Source organism: Rattus norvegicus, chromosome 16, assembly GCF_021556685.1.
Source record: "Rattus norvegicus strain SHRSP/BbbUtx chromosome 16, alternate assembly SHRSP_T2T, whole genome shotgun sequence".
NCBI lineage: Eukaryota > Metazoa > Chordata > Mammalia > Rodentia > Muridae > Rattus > Rattus norvegicus.
Window position 1 is genome coordinate 78,351,083 of NC_141549.1, and position 22,067 is coordinate 78,373,149.

The 22,067-nt window shown below is 39.8% G+C and overlaps 2 protein-coding genes across 1 annotated transcript; one reads left to right on the top strand and one right to left on the bottom strand.

The window, feature by feature from the left end:
- Positions 1-22,067, top strand: part of Erich1 (glutamate-rich 1) — a gene marked incomplete at its 5' end in the record, with an annotated part of 52,793,804 nt that overhangs the window by 47,480,523 nt on the left and 5,291,214 nt on the right.
- On the bottom strand, positions 5,737-18,525 carry Defb50 (defensin beta 50). Its single transcript, NM_001037513.2, is given in 2 exon segments — positions 5,737-5,991; positions 18,399-18,525. Coding segments are annotated over 2 exon segments (222 nt in total). The 5' UTR covers positions 18,457-18,525; the 3' UTR covers positions 5,737-5,827.

Here is a 22,067-nt window from a genome sequence, read left to right on the forward strand (position 1 = left end):
CTAGAATTTTATTGAGTATTTTTGCATCAATATTCATGAGGGAATATTGGTCTGAGTTTCTTTGTAGCATCTTTGAATGGTTTAGGTATAAACATAATGTGGCTTCAAAAAATGAATTGGGTAGTGTTCCTTCTGTTTCTATTTTGTGGAATAGTTTAAAGATCATTGGTATTAGTTCTTCTTTGAAGCCTGATAGAACTCTGCATTTAATCCATCTCTGGTCCTGGGCTTTTTTTGGTGGGGAGACTTGACTGCTTCTATTTCTTTAGAGGTTATGAGACTGTTTAGATGGTTTATCTAGTCCTTATTTAACTTTGATATCTGATTCATTTGATTTTCCATTTCTTCCAGATTTTCCAGTTTTGATGAGTATAGGCTTTTGTAGTAGGATCTGTTAATTTTTTGAATTTCCTCAGTTTTTGTTGTTATGTCTCCATTTTCATTTGTGATTTTGTTAATTTAGAGATTTCTCTGTGCCCTCTGATTAGTCTGGCTATGAGTTTATCTGTCTTGCTAATTTTCTCAAAGAACCAGCTCCTGATTTTGTTGATTCTTTGTATAGTTCTTTTTGTTTCTATTTGGTTGATTTCAACTGAGTTTGAGTACTTCCTGCTTTCTATTCCTCTTGGGTGAATTTGCTTCTTTCTCTTCTAGAGCTTTCAGGTATGCTATCAAGCTGTTAGTATATGCTTTCTCCAATTTCTCTTTGGAGTCAACCAGAGCTATGAGTTTTCCTCTTAGCAATGCTTTCATTGTGTCTCAGAAGTTTCAGTATGTTATGCCTTCATTTTATTTAAATTCTTAAAAGTCTTTACTTTCTTTCTTTGTTCCATGCTAAGTTGTCATTGAGTAGAGCGTTGTTCAGCTTCCATGTGTACATGGCTTTCTGTTGTTTTTGTTGTTATTGAAGACCAGCCTTACTCTGATAGGATGTATGGGATTATTTCAATCTCCTTGTATCTATGGAGGCCTGTTTTGTGACCAATTATATGGTCAGTACATCACCTATAATCACCTGAGGACCAATCCCAGGGGAAATCAGTTATCCTTCCCGAGCTTTCATATTACTATGAATTAAATATTACTATAATTTTTCATACTATGGACACTTTAGATATTCTCAGAAGAAAAGGAGTCCCAGTTTTACCATATTCTTCCACCTGCAGGGAAGATCTCATTCTGAGTCCTGCACAGATTAAGTTTTCTCAGAAATTGGAAACCTAAAACTATGAGTCTTTGCCTATCTGCCTTGGGACTGTCCTTGTCCTCCTGGTCTCATGAAACAGCCCTCCACCAGCTAACATGTACCCTGCTCTCATCAACACAGGGAGTTCGTTACTATGTAACAGGCATAACTGTTAGACTGGTTTAAGAAAGTGGTGGCTCTAGCTTCTTCTCTAGCGTCTATGGTCTCTGTAGTCATGGGCAGAAGCTAGGCTTATAGAACCAGGCATGATTTCCTCCTGTTGATCAGCCTTAAATCCAATTAGACTCTATTTTTAATTTTTCCTCAGAAAGTATAGGTTCTTTCCTTTTAGCCTGTGTTTTTTAGTTTATACTGGCTTGTTTTATTTGACAAGAGTTGATATAATCGATGAGGCTCCCAAACTTCCTGTATACTTGCAGATGACCTAAAACTTGTCATCCTTCTGCTTCAACCACCTACTGATGACATATACCATGATGGTAAGTCATTGTAGAGTTGCAGATTAAATCCAGGACTTCATAGATGTTAGAGAAGAACTCAGCCATCTTAGTTACATCTTCATCTCTTGTTTGTCATTTTGTAACGTTGTGACTATCTGCTACTTCTTGTCCGTGGTATTTCCTTTTCTCTCTCAGTTCACAATATAAATTCTCAACAAGAATTCTTAAATTTGGGCTGGAGAGATGTCTCAGTGGTTAAAAGCACTGACTGCTCCTCTAGAGGTACTGAGTTCAAACCCCAGCAACTACATGGTGGCTCACAACCATCTGTAATAGGATCTCATGCTCTCTTCTGTTGTTTGAAACAGCGACAGTGTACTTATATATACTAAGTAAAGAAATCTTTAAAAAAAACAAGAATTCTGAGATTTTATACTACTCTCCCCCATCCTTTTCCTACTTTGTTTTACTAGAGAATTTCTTTTTTTAAAAAAATCATTTCATTTTTTTAAAGATTTATTTATTTAATGTATATGAGTACACTGTAGCTGTCTTCAGACACACCAGAAGAGGGCATCAGATCTCATTATAGATGGTTGTGAGCCACCATGTGGTTGCTGGGATTTGAACTCAGGACCTCTGGAAGAGCAATCAGTGCTCTTAACCACTGAGCCATCTCTCCAGCCCTATTAGAGAATTTCTTGTGTGTGCAGAATGTATTCTTATGTTTTCCCCCTTTCCTCTTACATTTTAAACTTTACCCATTTACTCCCATTTTTCTTTCCTGTTTTACTTATTTGTTCCTCATTTGACAGTAATTCTGAAATGCCAAGTATCTTCTGTCTATTCTCTGATCCTCACCCAGAACATTTTGCTACTGTCTTACAATGAGACATGGCAGTGTTTATCAGCTTCCTCTGCTTCAGGTTCACAGCACCTGACACTTAGGTAGTTGCAGTTAGGGAGCGTTTTCTTGTGCAATGATGATCAAAGATGAAGCTTCAAGCTTTGTTTTATGGAAGCAGTGGGAACAGAGTGTCCTTTCAAGTGTTTCCATTGCAAGATGTTTCGCCGATAAGGTTTTCTTTAATAGCCAAAACCACCTGGGCTTCCTACTACTTGATGGTTATAGATAATAAATTGCCTTTTTAGTGTGCTGGGTGTACGCTATGCACAGGAGAGTGTGTAACTGTTATGGTGGCACTGAAGGTGGTTTAAGATTTAAGATTATTTATTAACTTAGATAAATGAATGTCAAGTCTTGGCTCAAAGACAATTTTTGATGTTTGTTAGAGAGGATGTTTTAGACAACTGCCTCGTTTGTTTGTGTAAAGATCAGTCAGATGTGGTAATAGGAAACTCATAGAATGCATAGGAAGCAAGATTAATTGTTTTTGTGTTAGTAGGTTGCATTTTAAACTTGTTATGCTATGGCTAGTTGATATCAATGGGAGGCCTACCTTTTTCTGAAGAGAAACAGAGGAGGAGGAGATGGGGATGGGGGGAGGGGAAATGGTGTGTGAAGGAAAGGAGGAAGAGAAACTGTTGTTGGGATGTTAAAATAATAAATAAATAAGACAAACCTGCTGTATGGATATAACAGGAATAAGCCTGCAAGGGAAGAAGCAGGGTTATTTTGAGGCTCCTTTGGAAAGGACCATGCAGCATGGTCCTTAGCTTAGATGGGTTGGTTTGGATAAATTTGGTGGGTTTGAGTTTTGGTTTGTTTGCTTTGTTTTGCTCTCTAATAAGCTCCTAGTCTCTTTACAGCTGTCCTTGTGTTGATCAAGGAAGAAGAGTATTGCCTCCTGATGTGTACATGCTTGAGGGAGGAGGAAGCTTTGAGCTTTATAGTGTGAACATCACAGGCATCCTCTAGGGGACTCTGTACTGCCTTTCTGGACTGACTGTGGATGGGGTATGAGACTTTCATCCCTGATATACATACTTTCCTGTTTTACTTCATAGAGTAGTCAGGCATCATAACCTACACCAAGTAAAGTATATGTAATGCAATCTATATGTCAGTAGACACTTAACAAAGCAGACTGTTCTCTATATTATGTATCAATAACATTTAGTTGATAGAACAAAACCAACTTCTTTGAAGAGAATAGATTTTGGATATAGTTTATCCTTAGACTCAAAGTAGATTTTTTGAGTATCCATCCAATCAGGCACTACACTTCTGCCCCATTCTAGGTGTGTGACCAGCCTGGAATACGTTGAAATGGGATAGAGTTGGACATTGGGGTAGCTTTAAATACTAATGGTCTCTGGCCTTCTAGCTCTCTAACTATACTGAGTGTTTGCTGATAACTTCTAAAACATCCCCAAAACTTCCTTGCTCATTCTTAGGGTTAAAATCCTCTGGCTTTGGAAAAGAACACCTGTAGCCTAATAGTGGGGATGATTAAGTAAAGGGTTAATTGCTATGGTTTTTTTCTTTTGCCCAGCAGCCTTGCCTCTCAGAGGGAGGCTTGGAGCAATAAATTTTTATTGAACTAGGAGAAGAGTGTCACACTGGCAGAAGAAAAAACTTTTATACAAGCAAATATGAGTAAACTCACTCAAATTCATATACAAGTTCATGCATATATACTCATATACCTCCATGCAAAACAGTTGGTCTCAGCTACATATTTCATATTACATACTGACACATACATATCCATACTTATGTGCATATGGAGCAAAAGACCAAGCACCATTGCAGAAAGAACTCACCAATTCTGGGTGAAAATGAGCTACAATCTTTATTGCATAGCGAAAGAAAAGGCTTCTACCCTTTTATTGCTAAATGAATTAAACCAAAGTCCATAAGGAAAAAGTTTTGTCCTCTTTAGTAAAACTAAGCCTGCCTTTCATTAAGAAAAGATCTGTTCTGTCCCTAGGCAAGGAGGAGCCTTCCTACTCCTGCTCTCTCTTAAGCTTCTTTTTAACTCTTTCCCTCTGCATTCTGTGTATTGCTCTCTTAATTTCTAAGTTTCCCTTTAATTTCTAAAGTATCCTACAGTAATGTCCTTCTCCTCCTTATCTTGATCTTTCTTTGTGCTCTAATAATGCCTTTGATCAACATGCCACATACATTTTCTAGGGGAATAGATCACAAATTTTTTTCAAGCATATTTTTTTTCTTTTACAAAAGTTCACTAGAAATTCAAACATAAATTCAAATCATAAATTGAATAAGAAGTTTACAGCAGAGAATGTTTACAAATGTCTCTATTAACACTAGACAGTCATTATCTCTCACTAGCTCTACAGGTTCATGGAGAGTTAAAGACCTTAAGTAAGTTATCATTGAAGTTTTGTCTAGATAAACCCAGTCAATATTTTATTTTCTGTTCTTGCATCTGCAATATATCATTAGTTCCCTTTTTATATCCTTTGGTTAATTGTTTTACAAATTCTTAGAATGTTCTCTAAGTTGTTAAGTGCCTGCTTTCTACCTCAGAAGCAATTAACTCATGACACTTAAAAACTTGTAGACTAATACATAGGTGAATGCCAGGAGCAAACCCCTGAACTGAGAATGGGACCACCGTTGGAGGAATCAGAGAAAGGACTGGAAGAGCTTGAAGGGGCTTGAGACCCCATATGAACAACAATGCCAAGCAACCAGAGCTTCCAGGGACTAAGGCACTACCCAAAGACTGTACATGGACTGACCCTGGGCTCCAACCTCATAGGTGGCAATGAACAGCCTAGTAAGAGCACCAGTGGAAGGGGAAGCCCTGCTAAGACTGAACCCCCAGTGTTGGGGGAGGGCGGTAATGGGGGGAGGAAGGGGAGGGGAACACCCATATCGAAGGGGAGGGGGAGGGGTTAGGGGGATGTTGGCCTGGAAACTGGGAAAGGGAATAACATTCGAAATGTAAATAAGAAATACTCAAGTTAATAAAGAAAAAAAAACTTGCAGACTTCTCATTTCAGTTTCGACATCAGAAAGGACTTAATAGCAGTATTTATTATAATAGTCTTAATAATTACTAGCATAATTTAGGAATTCTTATAGACCCATCATTAAGAATTAAGATGCCATCTATTTGTGTATATATAGCATCAATAGAAAACAGTCCATCATTGTTGTTTTGCAGAAATCTGGTTCAAAGAGTGGGCAGATTTTATTCACTTTATTGAAACAATGGTAAAATATTCCTCATATGGCTTCAGTGCTCTATATATTATCCAGCCTCACAGGTACCATGCAGCATACAGATTTCTTATCATTACAGAGACCATCCACATTGCCATAGAAAGGGCAATTGTCGCCGAAAACAGCTGCTATTTTTGGTATACATTTGAACCTGACATGAACTGTACCAGGGTGACTGCCAACACCTGAAAGAAGAGAACACAGGTGTTAGTATATTTTAGCTGTCTGTGCAATGATTTTAGTGCTTTTGTTAAGGATGAGAGACACTGATCTGCAAAGCTCGCAAGAGAATTTTCCCTTCCAAGATAATCAATCTAGGAGACAACCAAGAAAAGCAGACCTGTGAACAGCTCATTAGTCAGGTAGAGCAGCAAAACTCTGAACATGGTTTTCTTTTACTGAGAGGCCTTGAGGTTTACAGGGAAATCAAATGATGACTCCTGATCATTTTAAAACTCATTCTACCACAATGCGAGAATGATTTTTTTCAGTTTGCAATGCTTCAGTAGAATCTGTGGCTGTGAGAACTTTGTGATGCATCTACTCACCATCTATCTTTAGCTAGACTGGCCCTTACCTCTTTAATATCAGCTCTTCAACCTCTCTAACTCTATTTCTACTGGAACTTTGCATCCTTTCCTGTCAGGATGAAATGATGTTTACTCTATGATAATATCAATTTTCTACAGTTAGAATTTATTATGACTTCTGTTCAGTGCCATGAAGTTCTAATGGATAGGTACTTGAGTAGTTTTCTATGTATTTAATGAGCTATCACCTTGCTTCATAACTCATAGTTATTTGAATGAGAGGTCCTCCCACAGTCTCCTGTATTTGAACACTTGGTTTCTATGATAGCTTCTTTTGGGGTGTTTTATACTTATCCATTGGAGGAAGTATGTCACGGTGGCTAGTATTGACATTTTAAGGTCTTGCCATACTCCTAGTTCTTCAGAATTATAGTATTCAGTATAACCTCTCAGGACCCTGTTGTAGCTACTATACCTGCTGATTGCTGTGAGGCCTCCAGGCCAGGATAGACTCTTATGTCCTTATAGAACCATAAACACAAATAAATAAACCCTTTCTTCTATGATTGCCTTTCTTCTTAAGAAAGTAAATAATACATTAGTCTTGGTGTTTATGTACCTGGAAAATCTTGTGTTGAAACCCAGTGCCTCAGAAGGCAGCAGTAATTGCTCTAGACTTTTGAAACAGTTCATCATAGCTAAATAGAGCATGGCTGGTGCCCTTCATGAGAATATGTAGATAGTTACAAAGGAAGAGAGCTGAGTATAGATACAAGAGAGAGGTGTCATCAACAAACCAAATGGAGGAACCACATGAGCTGCTAACATTGTAGCCCCAACTTTCAACTTTCTAGTACTATGAAAAAATGATTATCTACTATTGAAGACCCTTGGTATGTGACATTTTGTGATAGAAACCTGAACAGGCTAAAATAACAGGCCATATCCAACCTGAGAGACAGGGCACCTTAACACTGTGTGACTCTGTGTTGGAAGATGTTTTTATTTGGATTGAAATTGCTCACCTAGTAATTTCTACACAGGGTCTTATTCTTTTTTTTATTTTTTTTATTTTTTATTTTTTATTATTAACTTGAGTATTTCTTATATACATTTCGAGTGTTATTCCCTTTCCCAGTTTCCGGGCAAACATCCCCCTCCCCCCTCCCCTTTCTTATTGGTGTTCCCCTCCCCACCCTCCCCCCATTGTCCCCCTCCCCCCAACAGTCTAGTTCACTGGGGGTTCAGTCTTAGCAGGACCCAGGGCTTCCCCTTCCACTGGTGCTCTTACTAGGATATTCATTGCTACCTATGAGGTCAGAGTCCAGGGTCAGTCCATGTATAGTCTTTAGGTAGTGGCTTAGTCCCTGGAAGCTCTGGTTGTTTGGGATTGTTGTACATATGGGGTCTCGAGCCACAGGGTCTTATTCTTAAAATTTTTACAATGAGTCTAGTCATAGGAAGTTAAATGATTTTTAATAATTTCATTCCAATATTTCTTTATGTTATGTCCTTGTTCTTGTACTCCACTTCCTGTGTTTAATCAGTCATGTTCAGGTTCTAATGTCGAATTCAAAATTTGAGTCTCAGGAACAAATTAAGAACACCTTAGTTGTGTCCCATCATCCAAGAATAAAAGATGCTTCTCACTGGTCTTCTACTCCTTACTCCTGTTCTGTTATTTCCACTATAGGAGCCAGTATCTGGATAAAGCTAAAACATCATTTCATCAGCAATGTCAGTTCTCAATGTCCAAATGGGGCTTGTGGTTACTAGGTGTCACAGGGAATAAATCCATTATAGAGAAACTTGTCTTGGACTCTGTTGCCATTGAGATTGAGGTAAAAGAGGATGAGTAGACATTTTGATAACCCTATCTGATACTCTGCTAAAAGAAGGACTTTAGATGGAGCCACTTGGCTGCAACATAACCCCCACCTGTCTGGTTTCCTGCTCATAGTCATTGTCTGTATATGATTCCTGGTTAATCTGCCCATGATGACCCTAAGTGGTAATAGCTTCAATCTTATGTCAAATCCACCTTCCAGGCTTTATTCTTGCTCTACTTCTAAACATAGAAGTTTCTCAGTACTATTATGAATATTAGAATGCTAATGTGTCTTTGGCATATGAGTTTCGCTTCTCTTGTATACAAAGTACTAGGATTGGTAGCCATGCATTTGAGTTGCATTATAATTTTTAGAGGAAATTCCTAGTAATGAACAGTTTCCTGTAGTAGTTACACTAATCCATTCTCTCAATTACTCCTAACATTTTCATTTTTCCCATCTCAGCAACACTGTTCTCATGAATTTGACTGTTTGAAGATAGACCCTTTAGAGGTAATGTTATTAAATGATATGGGAGGAAGCTATCAGGGTTCATAAGGTTTCTTTGAAAAGAAATGTAGATATAGTCACATAGGAATTAGTTGAGTGGTAAGGCAGAGAGAAGACACAGCTGCCAGTTAAGGAGACATCCCTCAGCAGAATCCAAAACTGCTGTCACTTTGACTTCAAGCTCCAACTACTCAGAAATGTGAGGAGATTGTTTTCTTCACTTTCTTAGACATGGGGTATAACTGCAGAGATTGATAATTCAAAGCTATTGGGTTATTGTTAGCGAGAATTCCACAGTTACCTTTCCTTGTATAGCTTCTTTCCATTTGTGGGACTGAGAACTCTAAAACTCAAGTTGAGCTGATACTCACTTAGCAGATAATTTTATATTGAGCAGTCTTAGAAATCACTTTGCTAGGCAGGGCAGATTAGCAACTATCTGTTTTCTCCAAGAAATACACCTCATTAGCGAACACATACATACTAATGATAAAGAAATATTGAAGGTCAAAGTATTGAGCAAATGAATGTTGGATCAACCATTTTGACTTCAAGTCAACAAAGTTGACTTCGATTAAGAATTACTCGAAGAGAACAAGGAAGCCACTACATATTAATAAGGGGATTAATATCAAGAAGAAATAATAGTTCTAAGTATATACTTATTAAATAGCAGGGATCTTGATTTCATAAAGCAAACATTAATGGACACAAAAGGACAAGTAGGCCTAGACAAAATAGTAGTAGGTGATTTCAATACACCTCTTCTACTAGGGTTAAGTCGAGGAAAAACATTCAATGTTGAGCCACAGCATAGATACACTCAGAAATCTATAGCAAGAAAACCTGCAAAGTCTGTAGGAATACAATGAAATAGAAAAATAATGTTCTCCATGACAGGTAAATAAATGGAGTAGAATAGTTTAAAATTCTGTAATCTAATGGACATACACATACCACAAACAAAATAGACCACAGTCTTTGGAATAGAGCTAAGACAGTTCTAAAGTAACTTTTATATGAGTACTTGCATTCTTAAAAGGAAGAAAAAAATCTAAAATAAACAATTGAATGATGTGCCTCAACATCTTAGAATAACAAGTCAAACATGACAACAGCAGACTGAAAAGACTATGAATTCTGAAGCAGATTTATGTTTTAATGAACAGAAGAGTAACAGAGAAACACAGAAAAGGCAATAAAACATAATCAAAGTTCTCAGACAACAGAAATGAAAGAGTGAATTTCGCATCCTAACCTAATAAAATAAGAAATGGAAAAGGTAGTGTTACAATAGATTAGTTAATACACTGTAAAGTTTTGTTGAAAAAAAGTAAACGGGAACTTGCAAGAAATGATAGGTTCATAGACTTATTTTTTCTACCCGAACTAAATTCAGAGATTATCAACAACTCAAACAGATCAACCTACAACAAGCAAGAAACTGAAATGATGTTAAAGACTTTCCCGGCCGCCGTGGAGAGCTCGCAGGCAGCACCCCACGAGCAAACTTGAGCCTCAGGACCACAGGTAAGACCAACTTTTCTGCTGCAAGTGACCTGCCTGGTGAACTCAGGACACACAGAGGCAAAATTCCTCTAGGACCAGGCACTTCTGTATTTAGCGGGGGGGGGGGGGGGGAGCCCCAAACCTGCGGATCCCTGCCTGCAGCAGCTCTCTGCTCCCAAACTCCGTGGGAGAGAGACCTCACCTCCTGGTCAGGTGGGCACTCCTGAGGCTGCAGAGCAGAAGAGACCACCAACACTGCCCACCCCTGCTCACATCCCTGGCCCAAGAGGAAACTGTATACGGCCTCTGGGTTCCTGTAGAGGAGGGCCCAGGAGCAGCAGGTCTGCTGCGTCTGAGACACCTCGAACCTGAAGGGACCGACCGGATAAACAGTTCTCTGCACCCAAATCCCGTGGGAAGGAGAGCTAAACCTTCAGAGAGGCAGACACGCCTGGGAAACCAGAAGAGACTGCACTCTGCACACATCTCGGACGCCAGAGGAAAACACCAAACGCCATCTGGAACCCTGGGGCATGGAAGCTCCCGGAAAGGGCAGAGCAGATCTTCCTGGTCTCTGCCGCTGCAGAGAGCTCATAGGCAGCACCCCACGAGCAAACTTGAGCCTCGGAACCACAGGAAAGACCAACTTTTCTGCTGCAAGTGACCTGCCTGGTGAACTCAAGACACAGGCTCACAGGAACAGCTGAAGACCTGTAGATAGGAAAAACTACACGCCCGAAAGCAGAACACTCTGTCCCCATAACTGGCTGAAAGAAAACAGGAAAACAGGTCTACAGCACTCCTGACACACAGGCTTATAGGACAGTCTAGCCACTGTCAGAAATAGCAGAACAAAGTAACACTAGAGATAATCTGATGGCGAGAGGCAAGCACAGGAACACAAGCAACAGAAACCAAGACTACATGGCATCATCGGAGCACAATTCTCCCACCAAAGCAAACACGGAATATCCAAACACGCCAGAAAAGCAAGATCTAGTTTCAAAACCATATTTGATCATGATGCTGGAGGACTTCAAGAAAGACGTGAAGAACTCCCTTAGAGAAACACAGGAAAACATTAATAAACAAGTAGAAGCCTACAGAGAGGAATCGCAAAAATCCCTGAAAGAATTCCAGGAAAATACAATCAAACAGTTGAAGGAATTAAAAATGGAAATAGAAGCAATCAAGAAAGAACACATGGAAACAACCCTGGATATAGAAAACCAAAAGAAGAGACAAGGAGCTATAGATACGAGCTTCACCAACAGAATACAAGAGATGGAAGAGAGAATCTCAGGGGCAGAAGATTCCATAGAAATCATTGACTCAACTGTCAAAGATAATATAAAGCAGAAAAAGCTACTGGTCCAAAATATACAGGAAATCCAGGACTCAATGAGGAGATCAAACCTAAGGATAATAGGTATAGAAGAGAGTGAAGACTCCCAGCTCAAAGGACCAGTAAATATCGTCAACAAATTCATAGAAGAAAACTTCCCTAACCTAAAGAAAGGGATACCCATAAGCATACAAGAAGCCTACAGAACTCCAAATAGATTGGACCAGAAAAGAAACTCCTCCTGTCACATAATAGTCAAAACACCAAATGCACAAAATAAAGAAAGAATATTAAAAGCAGTAAGGGAAAAAGGTCAAGTAACATATAAAGGCAGACCTATCAGAATCACACCAGACTTTTCGCCAGAAACTATGAAAGCCAGAAGATCCTGGACAGATGTCATACAGACCCTAAGAGAACACAAATGCCAGCCCAGGTTACTGTATCCTGCAAAACTCTCAATTAACATATATGGAGAAACCAAGATATTCCATGACAAAACCAATTTTACACAATATCTTTTTACAAATCCAGCACTACAAAGGATAATAAATGGTAAAGTCCAACATAAAGAGGCAAGATACACCCTAGAAGAAGCAAGAAACTAATCGTCTTGGCAACAAAACAAAGAGAAGAAAAGCACACAAACATAACCTCATATCCAAATATGAATATAACAGGAAGCAATAATCACTATTCCTTAATATCTCTCAACATCAATGGCCTCAACTCCCCAATAAAAAGACATAGATTAACAAACGGGATACGCAACAAGGACCCTGCATTCTGCTGCCTACAGGAAACACACCTCAGAGACAAAGACAGACACTACCTCAGAGTGAAAGGCCGGAAAACAACTTTCCAAGCAAATGGTCAGAAGAAGCAAGCTGGAGTAGCCATTCTAATATCAAATAAAATCAATTTTTAACTAAAAGTCATCAAAAAAGATAAGGAAGGACACTTCATATTCATCAAAGGAAAAATTCACCAAGATGAACTCTCAATCCTACATATGTATGCCCCAAATACAAGGGCACCTACATACGTAAAAGAAACCTTACTAAAGTTCAAAACACACATTGCACCTCACACAATAATAGTAGGAGATTTCAACACCCCACTCTCATCAATGGACAGATCATGGAAACAGAAATTAAACACAGACATAGACAGACTAAGAGAAGTCATGAGCCAAATGGACTTAACAGATATTTATAGAACATTCTATCCTAAAGCAAAAGAATATACCTTCTTCTCAGCTCCTCATGGTACTTTCTCCAAAATTGACCATATAATTGGTAAAAAACGGGCCTCAACAGGTACAGAAAGATAGAAATAATCCCATGCATGCTATCAGACCACCACGGCCTAAAGCTGGTCTTCAATAACAATAAGGGAAGAATGCCCACATATACGTGGAAATTGAACAATGCTCTACTCAATGATAACCTGGTCAAGGAAGAAATAAAGAAAGAAATTAAAGACTTTTTAGAATTTAATGAAAATGAAGGTACAACATACCCAAACTTATGGAACACAATGAAAGCTGTGCTAAGAGGAAAACTCATAGCGCTGAGTGCTGCAGAAAGAAACAGGAAAGAGCATATGTCACCAACTTGACAACACACCTAAAAGCTCTAGAACAAAAAGAAGCAAATACACTCAGGAGGAGTAGAAGCCAGGAAATAATCAAACTCAGAGCTGAAATCAACCAAGTAGAAACAAAAAGGACCATAAAAAGAATCAACAGAACCAAAAGTTGGTTCTTTGAGAAAATCAACAAGATAGATAAACCCTTAGCCAGACTAACGAGAGGACACAGAGAGTATGTCCAAATTAACAAAATCAGAAATGAAAAGGGAGACATAACTACAGATTCAGAGGAAATTCAAAAAATCATCAGATCTTACTATAAAAGCCTATATTCAACAAAACTTGAAAATCTGCAGGAAATGGACAATTTCCTAGACAGATACCAGGTACCGAAGTTAAATCAGGAACAGATAAACCAATTAAACAACCCCATAACTCCTAAGGAAATAGAAGTAGTCATTAAAGGTCTCCCAACCAAAAAGAGCCCAGGTCCAGACGGGTTTAGTGCAGAATTCTATCAGACCTTCATAGAAGACCTCATACCAATACTATCCAAACTATTCCACAAAATTGAAACAGATGGAGCACTACCGAATTCCTTCTATGAAGCCACAATTACTCTTCTACCTAAACCACACAAAGACCCAACAAAGAAAGAGAACTTCAGACCAATTTCCCTTATGAATATCGACGCAAAAACACTCAATAAACTTCTGGCAAACATAATCCAAGAGCACATCAAAACAATCATCCACCATGATCAAGTAGGCTTCATCCCAAGCATGCAGGGATCTTTTAATATACGGAAAACCATCAACGTGATCCATTATATAAACAAATGAAAGAACAAAACCACATGATCATTTCATTAGATGCTGAGAAAGCATTTGACAAAATTCAACACCCCTTCATGATAAAAGTCCTGGAAAGAATAGGAATTCAAGGCCCATACCTAAACATAGTAAAAGCCATAAACAACAAACCAGTTGCTAACATTAAACTAAATGGAGAGAAACTTGAAGCAATCCCACTAAAATCAGGGACTCGACAAGGCTGCCCACACTCTCCCTACTTATTCAATATAGTTCTTGAAGTTCTAGCCAGAGCAATCAGACAACAAAAGGAGGTCAGGGGATACAGATCGGAAAAGAAGAAGTCAAAATATCACTATTTGCAGATGATATGATAGTATATATAAGTGATCCCAAAAGTTCCACCAGAGAACTACTAAAGCTGATAAACAACTTCAGCAAAGTGGCTGGGTATAAAATTAACTCAAATAAATCAGTAGCCTTCCTCTACACTAAAGAGAAACAAGCCGAGAAAGAAATTAGGGAAACGACACCCTTCATAATAGACCCAAGTAATATAAAGTACCTCGGTGTGACTTTAACCAAGCAAGTAAAGGATTTGTACAATAAGAACTTCAAGACTCTGAAGAAAGAAATTGAAGAAGACCTCAGAAGATGGAAAGATCTCCCATGCTCATGGATTGGCAGGATTAACATAGTAAAAATGGCCATTTTACCAAAAGCGATCTACAGATTCAATGCAATCCCCATCAAAATTCCAATCCAATTCTTCAAAGAGTTAGACAGAACAATTTGCAAATTCATCTGGAGTAACAAAAAACCCAGGATAGCTAAAACTATCCTCAACAATAAAAGGACTTCAGGGGAAATCACTATCCCTGAACTCAAGCAGTATTACAGAGCAATAATGATAAAAACTGCATGGTATTGGTACAGAGACAGACAGATAGACCAATGGAACAGAATTGAAGACCCAGAAATGAACCCACACACCTATGGGCACTTGATTTTTGACAAAGGAGCCAAAACCATCAAATGGAAAAAAGATAGCATTTTCAGCAAATGGTGCTGGTTCAACTGGAGGTCAACATGTAAAAGAATGCAGATCGATCCATGCTTATCACCCTGTACAAAGCTTAAGTCCAAGTGGATCAAGGACCCCCACATCAAACCAGATACACTCAAACTAATAGAAGAAAAACTAGGGAAGCATCTGGAACACATGGGCACTGGAAAAAAATTCCTGAACAAAACACCAATGCCTTATGCTCTAAGATCAAGAATCGACAAATGAGATCTCATAAAACTGCAAAGCTTCTGTAAGGCAAAGGACACTGTGGTTAGGACAAAACGGCAACCAACAGATTGGGAAAAGATCTTTACCAATCCTACAACAGATAGAGGCCTTATATCCAAAATATACAAAGAACTCAAGAAGTTAGACCACAGGGAAACAAATAACCCTATTAAAAAATGGGGCTCAGAGCTAAACAAAGAATTCACAGCTGAGGAATGCTGAATGGCTGAGAAACACCTAAAGAAATGTCCAACATCTTTAGTCATAAGGGAAATGCAAATCAAAACAACCCTGAAATTTCACCTCACACCAGTGAGAATGGCTAAGATGAAAAACTCAGGTGACAGCAAGTGCTGGTGAGGATGCGGAGAAAGAGGAACACTACTCCATTGTTGGTGGGATTGCAGACTGGTACAACCATTCTGGAAATCAGTCTGGAGGTTCCTCAGAAAATTGGACATTGAACTGCCTGAGGATCCAGCTATACCTCTCTTGGGCATAAACCCAAAAGATGCCCCAACATATAAAAAAGACACGTGCTCCACTATGTTCATAGCAGCCTTATTTATAATAGCCAGAACCTGGAAAGAACCCAGATGCCCTTCAACAGAGGAATAGATACAGAAATTGTGGTACATCTACACAGTGGAATATTACTCAGCTGTCAAAAACAATGACTTTATGAAATTCGTAGGCAAAAGTTTGGAACTGGAAAATATCATCCTGAGTGAGGTAACCCAATCACAGAAAAACACACATGGTATGCACTCATTGATAAGTGGGTATTAGCCCAAATGCTTGAATTACCCTAGATGCCTAGAACAAATGAAACTCAAGATGGATGATCAAAATGTGAATGTTTCACTCCTTCTTTAAAAGGGGAACAAGAATACCCTTGGCAGGGAATAGAGAGGCAAAGATTAAAACAGACACAGAAGGAACACCCATTCAGAGACTGCCCCACATGTGGCCCATACATATACAGCCATCCAATTAGACAAGATGGATGAAGCAAAGAAGTGCAGGCCGACAGGAGCTGGATGTAGATTGCTCCTGAGAGACACAGCCAGAATACAGCAAATACAGAGGCGAATGCCAGCAGCAAACCACTGAACTGAGAATAGGACCCCCGTTGAAGGAATCAGAGAAAGAACTGGAAGAGCTTGAAGGGGCTCGAGACCCCATATGTACAACAATGCCAAGCAACCAGGGCTTCCAGGGACTAAGCCACTACCTAAAGAGTATACATGGACTGACCCTGGTCTCTGACCTCATAGGTAGCAATGAATATCTTAGTAAGAGCACCAGTGGAAGGGGAAGCCCTGGGTCCTGCTAAGACTGAACCCCCAGTGAACTAGATTGTTAGGGGGAGGGCGGCAATGGGGGGAGGATGGGGAGGGCAACACCCATAAAGAAGGGGAGGGGGAGGGATTAGGGGGATGTTTGCCCGGAAACCGGGAAAGGGAATAACACTCGAAATGTATATAAGAAATACTCAAGTTAATAAAAAAAAGAGAGAGAGAAGAGAGAGAGAGAGAGAGAGAGAGAGAGAGAGAGAGAGAGAGAGAGAGAGAGAGAGAAAGCTCCCAGTACTGGGGACAAAAGTTAAAAAAAAAAAAGACTTTCCCATCAGGAAAACACCACTGGGACAGTGTGGATTCGCAGCTGACCTGAACCAGATCCTTAAAGAATCAGAATAAAAAATAAATGGTGTTCCTCAAATTTTTCCACGATACTTAAGGGCAAAGAACACTAGCAAACTCCTTATTTGACATCATCCTTATTTTGATTCCGGAATCTAGTAAAAAAAAAAACAAGAGAAAACTAGAATCCAATTCATCTGACAAATGCAGCAATCTTAATGCCTGTGTCCCTGGATGCCTGCTCCTTTCTTAGGGTAGATAAGAACATGTGGCCATTCGTACCCAGAATGTTCTTTCGTCTTTGAGTAAGGTACTCAGAAACAAGCTGACAGTTAGCAGATGTAAATATGAGAAAAAGATGTTTTAAAACTATCTTGACTTTGTAACATATGAAAGAAACGACAAGTTTATTTTCTCAGTGAAACCAGCACGCGCGTGCACGCACACATGCGCGAACATAGGCACGCATATACGCACGCACTGTAAATCCAGACAAATTAAACATCGTGTTCTTTAATATTCAGAAAATTCTGACATTTACTAGTTCCTAAACATTTCAATTCAGGAAGCTGATTACCTCTGCAATGAGCCACAACCAGATGCCTGGAAAAACCTTGATCAAGAGGCTTCAGAAAGGAAAACTGGGGCAAATATATTTGCCATAAATAACAAGGCAAATCTCTAAGATAAAGTGATAGCCTGCAGACAGGAATAATAACTTTTTTTCCCATAAATTTTGCCAGCCTCTTCCTCCTAGAGGAGCCCTGTTTCAGGGATGAAATAACAAAGGCAGGAAACATGATTTATCCAAGATTCAGTGTGTGAGAGTGCAGAAGTTGAAACGTGTTCTGTTTGTGTTTGTTTGTTGTTTTGAAACAGGGTTTCTTCGTGTAGCCCTGGCTGTCCTGCAACTCACTATATAAACCAGGTTGTTTGAATTCAGAGAGCTGCCTGCATGTGCCCCTGCCCTTGCCCCTGCCTAAGTGCTGGGATTAGTGGGCCACAACTGCATGGTTCAAATGCGTTCTTGATTCCTATTGTAAGATTTCTTATCAGGACAACTTTGGCTCAGAGAGGTGACATCTCTGTTGTGAGACAAAGCCAGACTCCCTGTACAAGAAGAGATCTCCTCATTGGAAAATGTGTTTGGTTGTCACAATAAAGTCTTTCCTGACTGTCAGATCTTCTGGTTAGTCATAAGACTGCCTGACAAACTTTTGGGAGAAGCGATGTATTTCACTTGGAGCAAACATGATGGCTGCCTCTCTGCAAAGACAGTTCCTTCACACTCATGACATAAACAAATGATGAGGTGCTGGGAGCTGCCAGGGACAAGCCTGCATCCATGCCATGATCAGACCCATGGTGCCCACGGTAGAATTTATAGACATTATGGTCATCAATGCAGCCACTGCCCTCTGAATTCTCTCTCAAGAATGCTGCCTTCAAAGCAGCATCCTTCAGCCTTCCCCAGTCTCTGTTTCCCTCGCCCTGGTTAGTTCTCTAGCAGGTGATGGTGTTTACCTTTGACCAACACGGAGAGGAGGCCAGATATCAGCAACAGAAGGTGGAGAGTCTTCATGGTGTTTGTAAGCTGCGAACAGAGAACAGAGAGAATGAGAAACTCGTAGGAGACTGAGGAGAGAGAAGAATCCCAAAGACAGAGAACAGCTAGATTTATACAGAGGTATGGCTGCATAAATTTATAAATGAGGTAGAGGGAGGAGTTAATCTAGATTAATGCTCCAGCTGGCCCACTGACCATTTGTCTTGAGAGATTTCCAATCCTGGTGTCTGTTTACCTGCAGCTCGAGTTTGTGCTCCTGGAAACTCCAAAATCTTGATTCCTGTTGTGTTTTCTAGAATGGGGAGTTCTGAGGGTTTCCTAGCAAGGTAGCCCCAGATAGGATCTGTCTGTAAGGACTCAGAAAGCCTGTGGAGGGAGGCACAGCACTCCAAGCAGTGAGCTGTCTGGTCAGGGCAGGTGTTTGCTCCTCTCATCTAGCTGTGTCTTTGCTGCAGACCTTAGAACTTTACCGTCTCGGGTTCATAAAATATGTGTGGGACTCAGGGATGGAATTTGTTCCTCTGGTAGACAACGTTGTACTCCGTCTCTCTTCTAGACTCCATCTTTCTCCTTGAAGCATGAAGGCCAGGTGTATTCTTCCTACAGGATGTGGGTTCTTGGGATTTTTTTTCTATTGAGTATCCTCAGAAGTGAGCTCCCATGGGCTCATACAGGGGCCACTGGATAAAGTCTCAGAAGTTTTGACATTCTGTCCAGTTTTAATTTTCTAGTGCCTTGCACCCACCATGTACACACTGATTCTAATACTTTAATAACATATTTATAATTGATCTTTAGTGCCACTCTGTGATCAGCTTTCTTGATGCCTTAGCAAGTAGACTAATTTTTTTCCACATTGAAATACCTGCTTCATTCAGTATATAAAAATATTTTTTGGTGGGAATTTTGATCTTTTATTAATGTTGTTTGTGTATACTCATAGGGATGTGTGTTATGCTGGCATTTAATTGTATTTAATTAGTTAACCGATCTCTTAATTGAATTAATGTAATTAATTGTACTGCATGCAGGAAATGTAATGGTTCCCCCTTCAACTCTTTCACCTGTTTTCTCCCTTGCACTCAATCTCTTTCTTTTCCCAACTAGAGCCATTCCAGTTTGGTTTCTGTTACCATAGTAAACACAGTGACCAAGAGCAACTTGGAGAGCAATGGTGTCATTTTGTCTCAAAGGTTATGTTTCATCATCCAGGGAAGCAATGCAGTAACTTGAGGAGGAGCTGGAAGCAAAATTTATGGAGGAGCGTTGTTTGATTCCAGGTTTACATTTAGCTGTATTTTGTATACAGTCTATCCCCTGCCTGGGGATGATACTGCCCATAGTGAGCAAGGCCCTCCCACATCAACTAGCAATCAAGAAAATTCTCCCACAGACATGTCCATAAAACAATTGGACAGAGGCATTTTTCTTTTTTTTCCATCTTTATTAATTGAGCATTTCTTATTTACATTTCAATTGCTATTCCCCTTCCCAGTTTCCGGGCCAACATCCCCCAATCCTTCCCCCTCCCCTTCTATATGGGTGTTCCCCTCCCCATCCTCCCCCCATTACCGCCCTCCCCCCAACAATCACGTTCACTGGGGGTTCAGTCTTGGCAGGACCAAGGGTTTCCCCTTCCACTGGTGCTCTTACTAGGCTATTCATTGTTACCTCTGAGGTTGGAGCCCAGGGTCAGTCCATGTATAGTTTTTGGGTAGTGTCTTAGTCCCTAGAAGCTCTGGACAGAGGCATTTCTTAAACAGAGGTTTCTATTTTCCAGGTATACAATCAACCCCCACATGCCTCTTCTACCCTCATGTCACATATAAAAATTAGTTTCTAAGTGTGAGAGAAAATGTGATATTTACCATTCTGTATCAGGCTGATTGCACTACAAGTGAAAGTACTAAGTTCCACATAATTACCCACAGCTGGCTTAAATGTAATTCTCTTTACAACTTAGTAAATGCCATTGTAAGCATGCAATGCTTCTGTACTCATTTATCTGTTGATAAATATCCTGGATGATTCTATGACTTGCCTATTGGAATCAGCACCAGAGTAAACACTGAGGCACACATAATTCTGTAGTACATTGACTTAGATTCCTCGGGCATGCTCCTAGAAGTGATTTGGCTGTATCACAATTTTGATTATCACTGTAGATTTAATCTGCATTTATATAATGACCAATGCCTTAGTTATCTTTCTTTTTCTGAGGCTGTGACAATATTCCTTGACAGAGAAACTTAAGGAATTGTTAATTTTGGAGAGTTCCACTGTGCAAGTCTATCATGGTGGGGAGTCTACAGAGGCAGGCACTTTAGGCAGCTGCTCACAAGGCATCTGCACTCCGGAAGCAGTGAGAGGTGATTCTAGGACTCAGCTGTTGTTCTTCTTTGTAGTCTGGTCACTAGGACTGATCTTTCTGAACCTCAAGTAAGGTCATCTAGATGTCCTTCACAGATAAGTCAGAAGGCTTGCCTAAACTGAATATCTCCTCAAAGGGAAGGACAGGGGGTTATCTTCTGTGTGTTCTATTTGTCTGTCTGTCTGTCTCTGTATCTGGGATGCTGCAGATTGAAGAGAAGACCTTGTGCATGCTAGGTAAGCACCCTGGAACTGAGTCATGCCCCTTTCTACATGATTCTAGATCTTATGACATTGACAATTAATAGTAGCCATTTCATCTAAGAGTGTTGAACACTGTAGATCTTAGTAAAGAGCAATCTATAAGCTCACAGAATCATTAATGGGGCTGGAAAGTTTTGTCTCTTCATTGCCACTGATATACATGAGTAAAGAATTCTAGTCCTATGTTGAAAACTATTCTGCTTTTTCCTCGTGTGGCTGGCATATTGGTAGAGTACAGATAAACATATAACTTGTGCAGAAAGTGAGCCTTGAATTACTTCTGCTGTTTTATCACTAGGTGGGGCTTTAAACCCAAGTTTCCCTCAATTCTGAGGTAGACTGAGAACCACCAACCTATGATCTAGTTGGGTGTACATGGCTCTGTGATCAAGACTACTTGTTGCTTTTGCTTCAGACTTGATACTCAGTCAGCACCCACAGACCTCTCCCACAACACATCTAACTTATATATCCAGACAGAGCTATGCCCCGCCTCCCTCCCACCCCTCACCACACACACTCCAGGCTTAAACCAAGACATACATTCTGCTAACCAACTCAGTCCTCCCTGTCTCCTTGAGTTCATTCCACCCAGGCCATTTCAACCTTTAGGCCCAATGTATCCTTTCTTCTGCCCCAATCTGCTTTGTCCATATCAGACACAGAACTAGCAACAACAACAACAACAAAAACAACAACAACAACAACAACAACACAAAATCCAGGTGCCCAGATCTCATTGCAAAAACATCAATGACATGAATGGTCAAGGCAGTATTTTCTGTGAAACCTACCAGTTCTATAGAAATGTTTACCAATGAGAATTGCTAAAAATAAACCCCACGATACAGAATTTAAAAGAACAATCATAAATTTCATTAAAAATTCAGAATGTTTAACACACATACACACACACACACACACACACACACACCAATAAAATTAAGAAGAAAAAATCTTAAGAATAAATGCTGAAGGAAGAGGAAGTACAA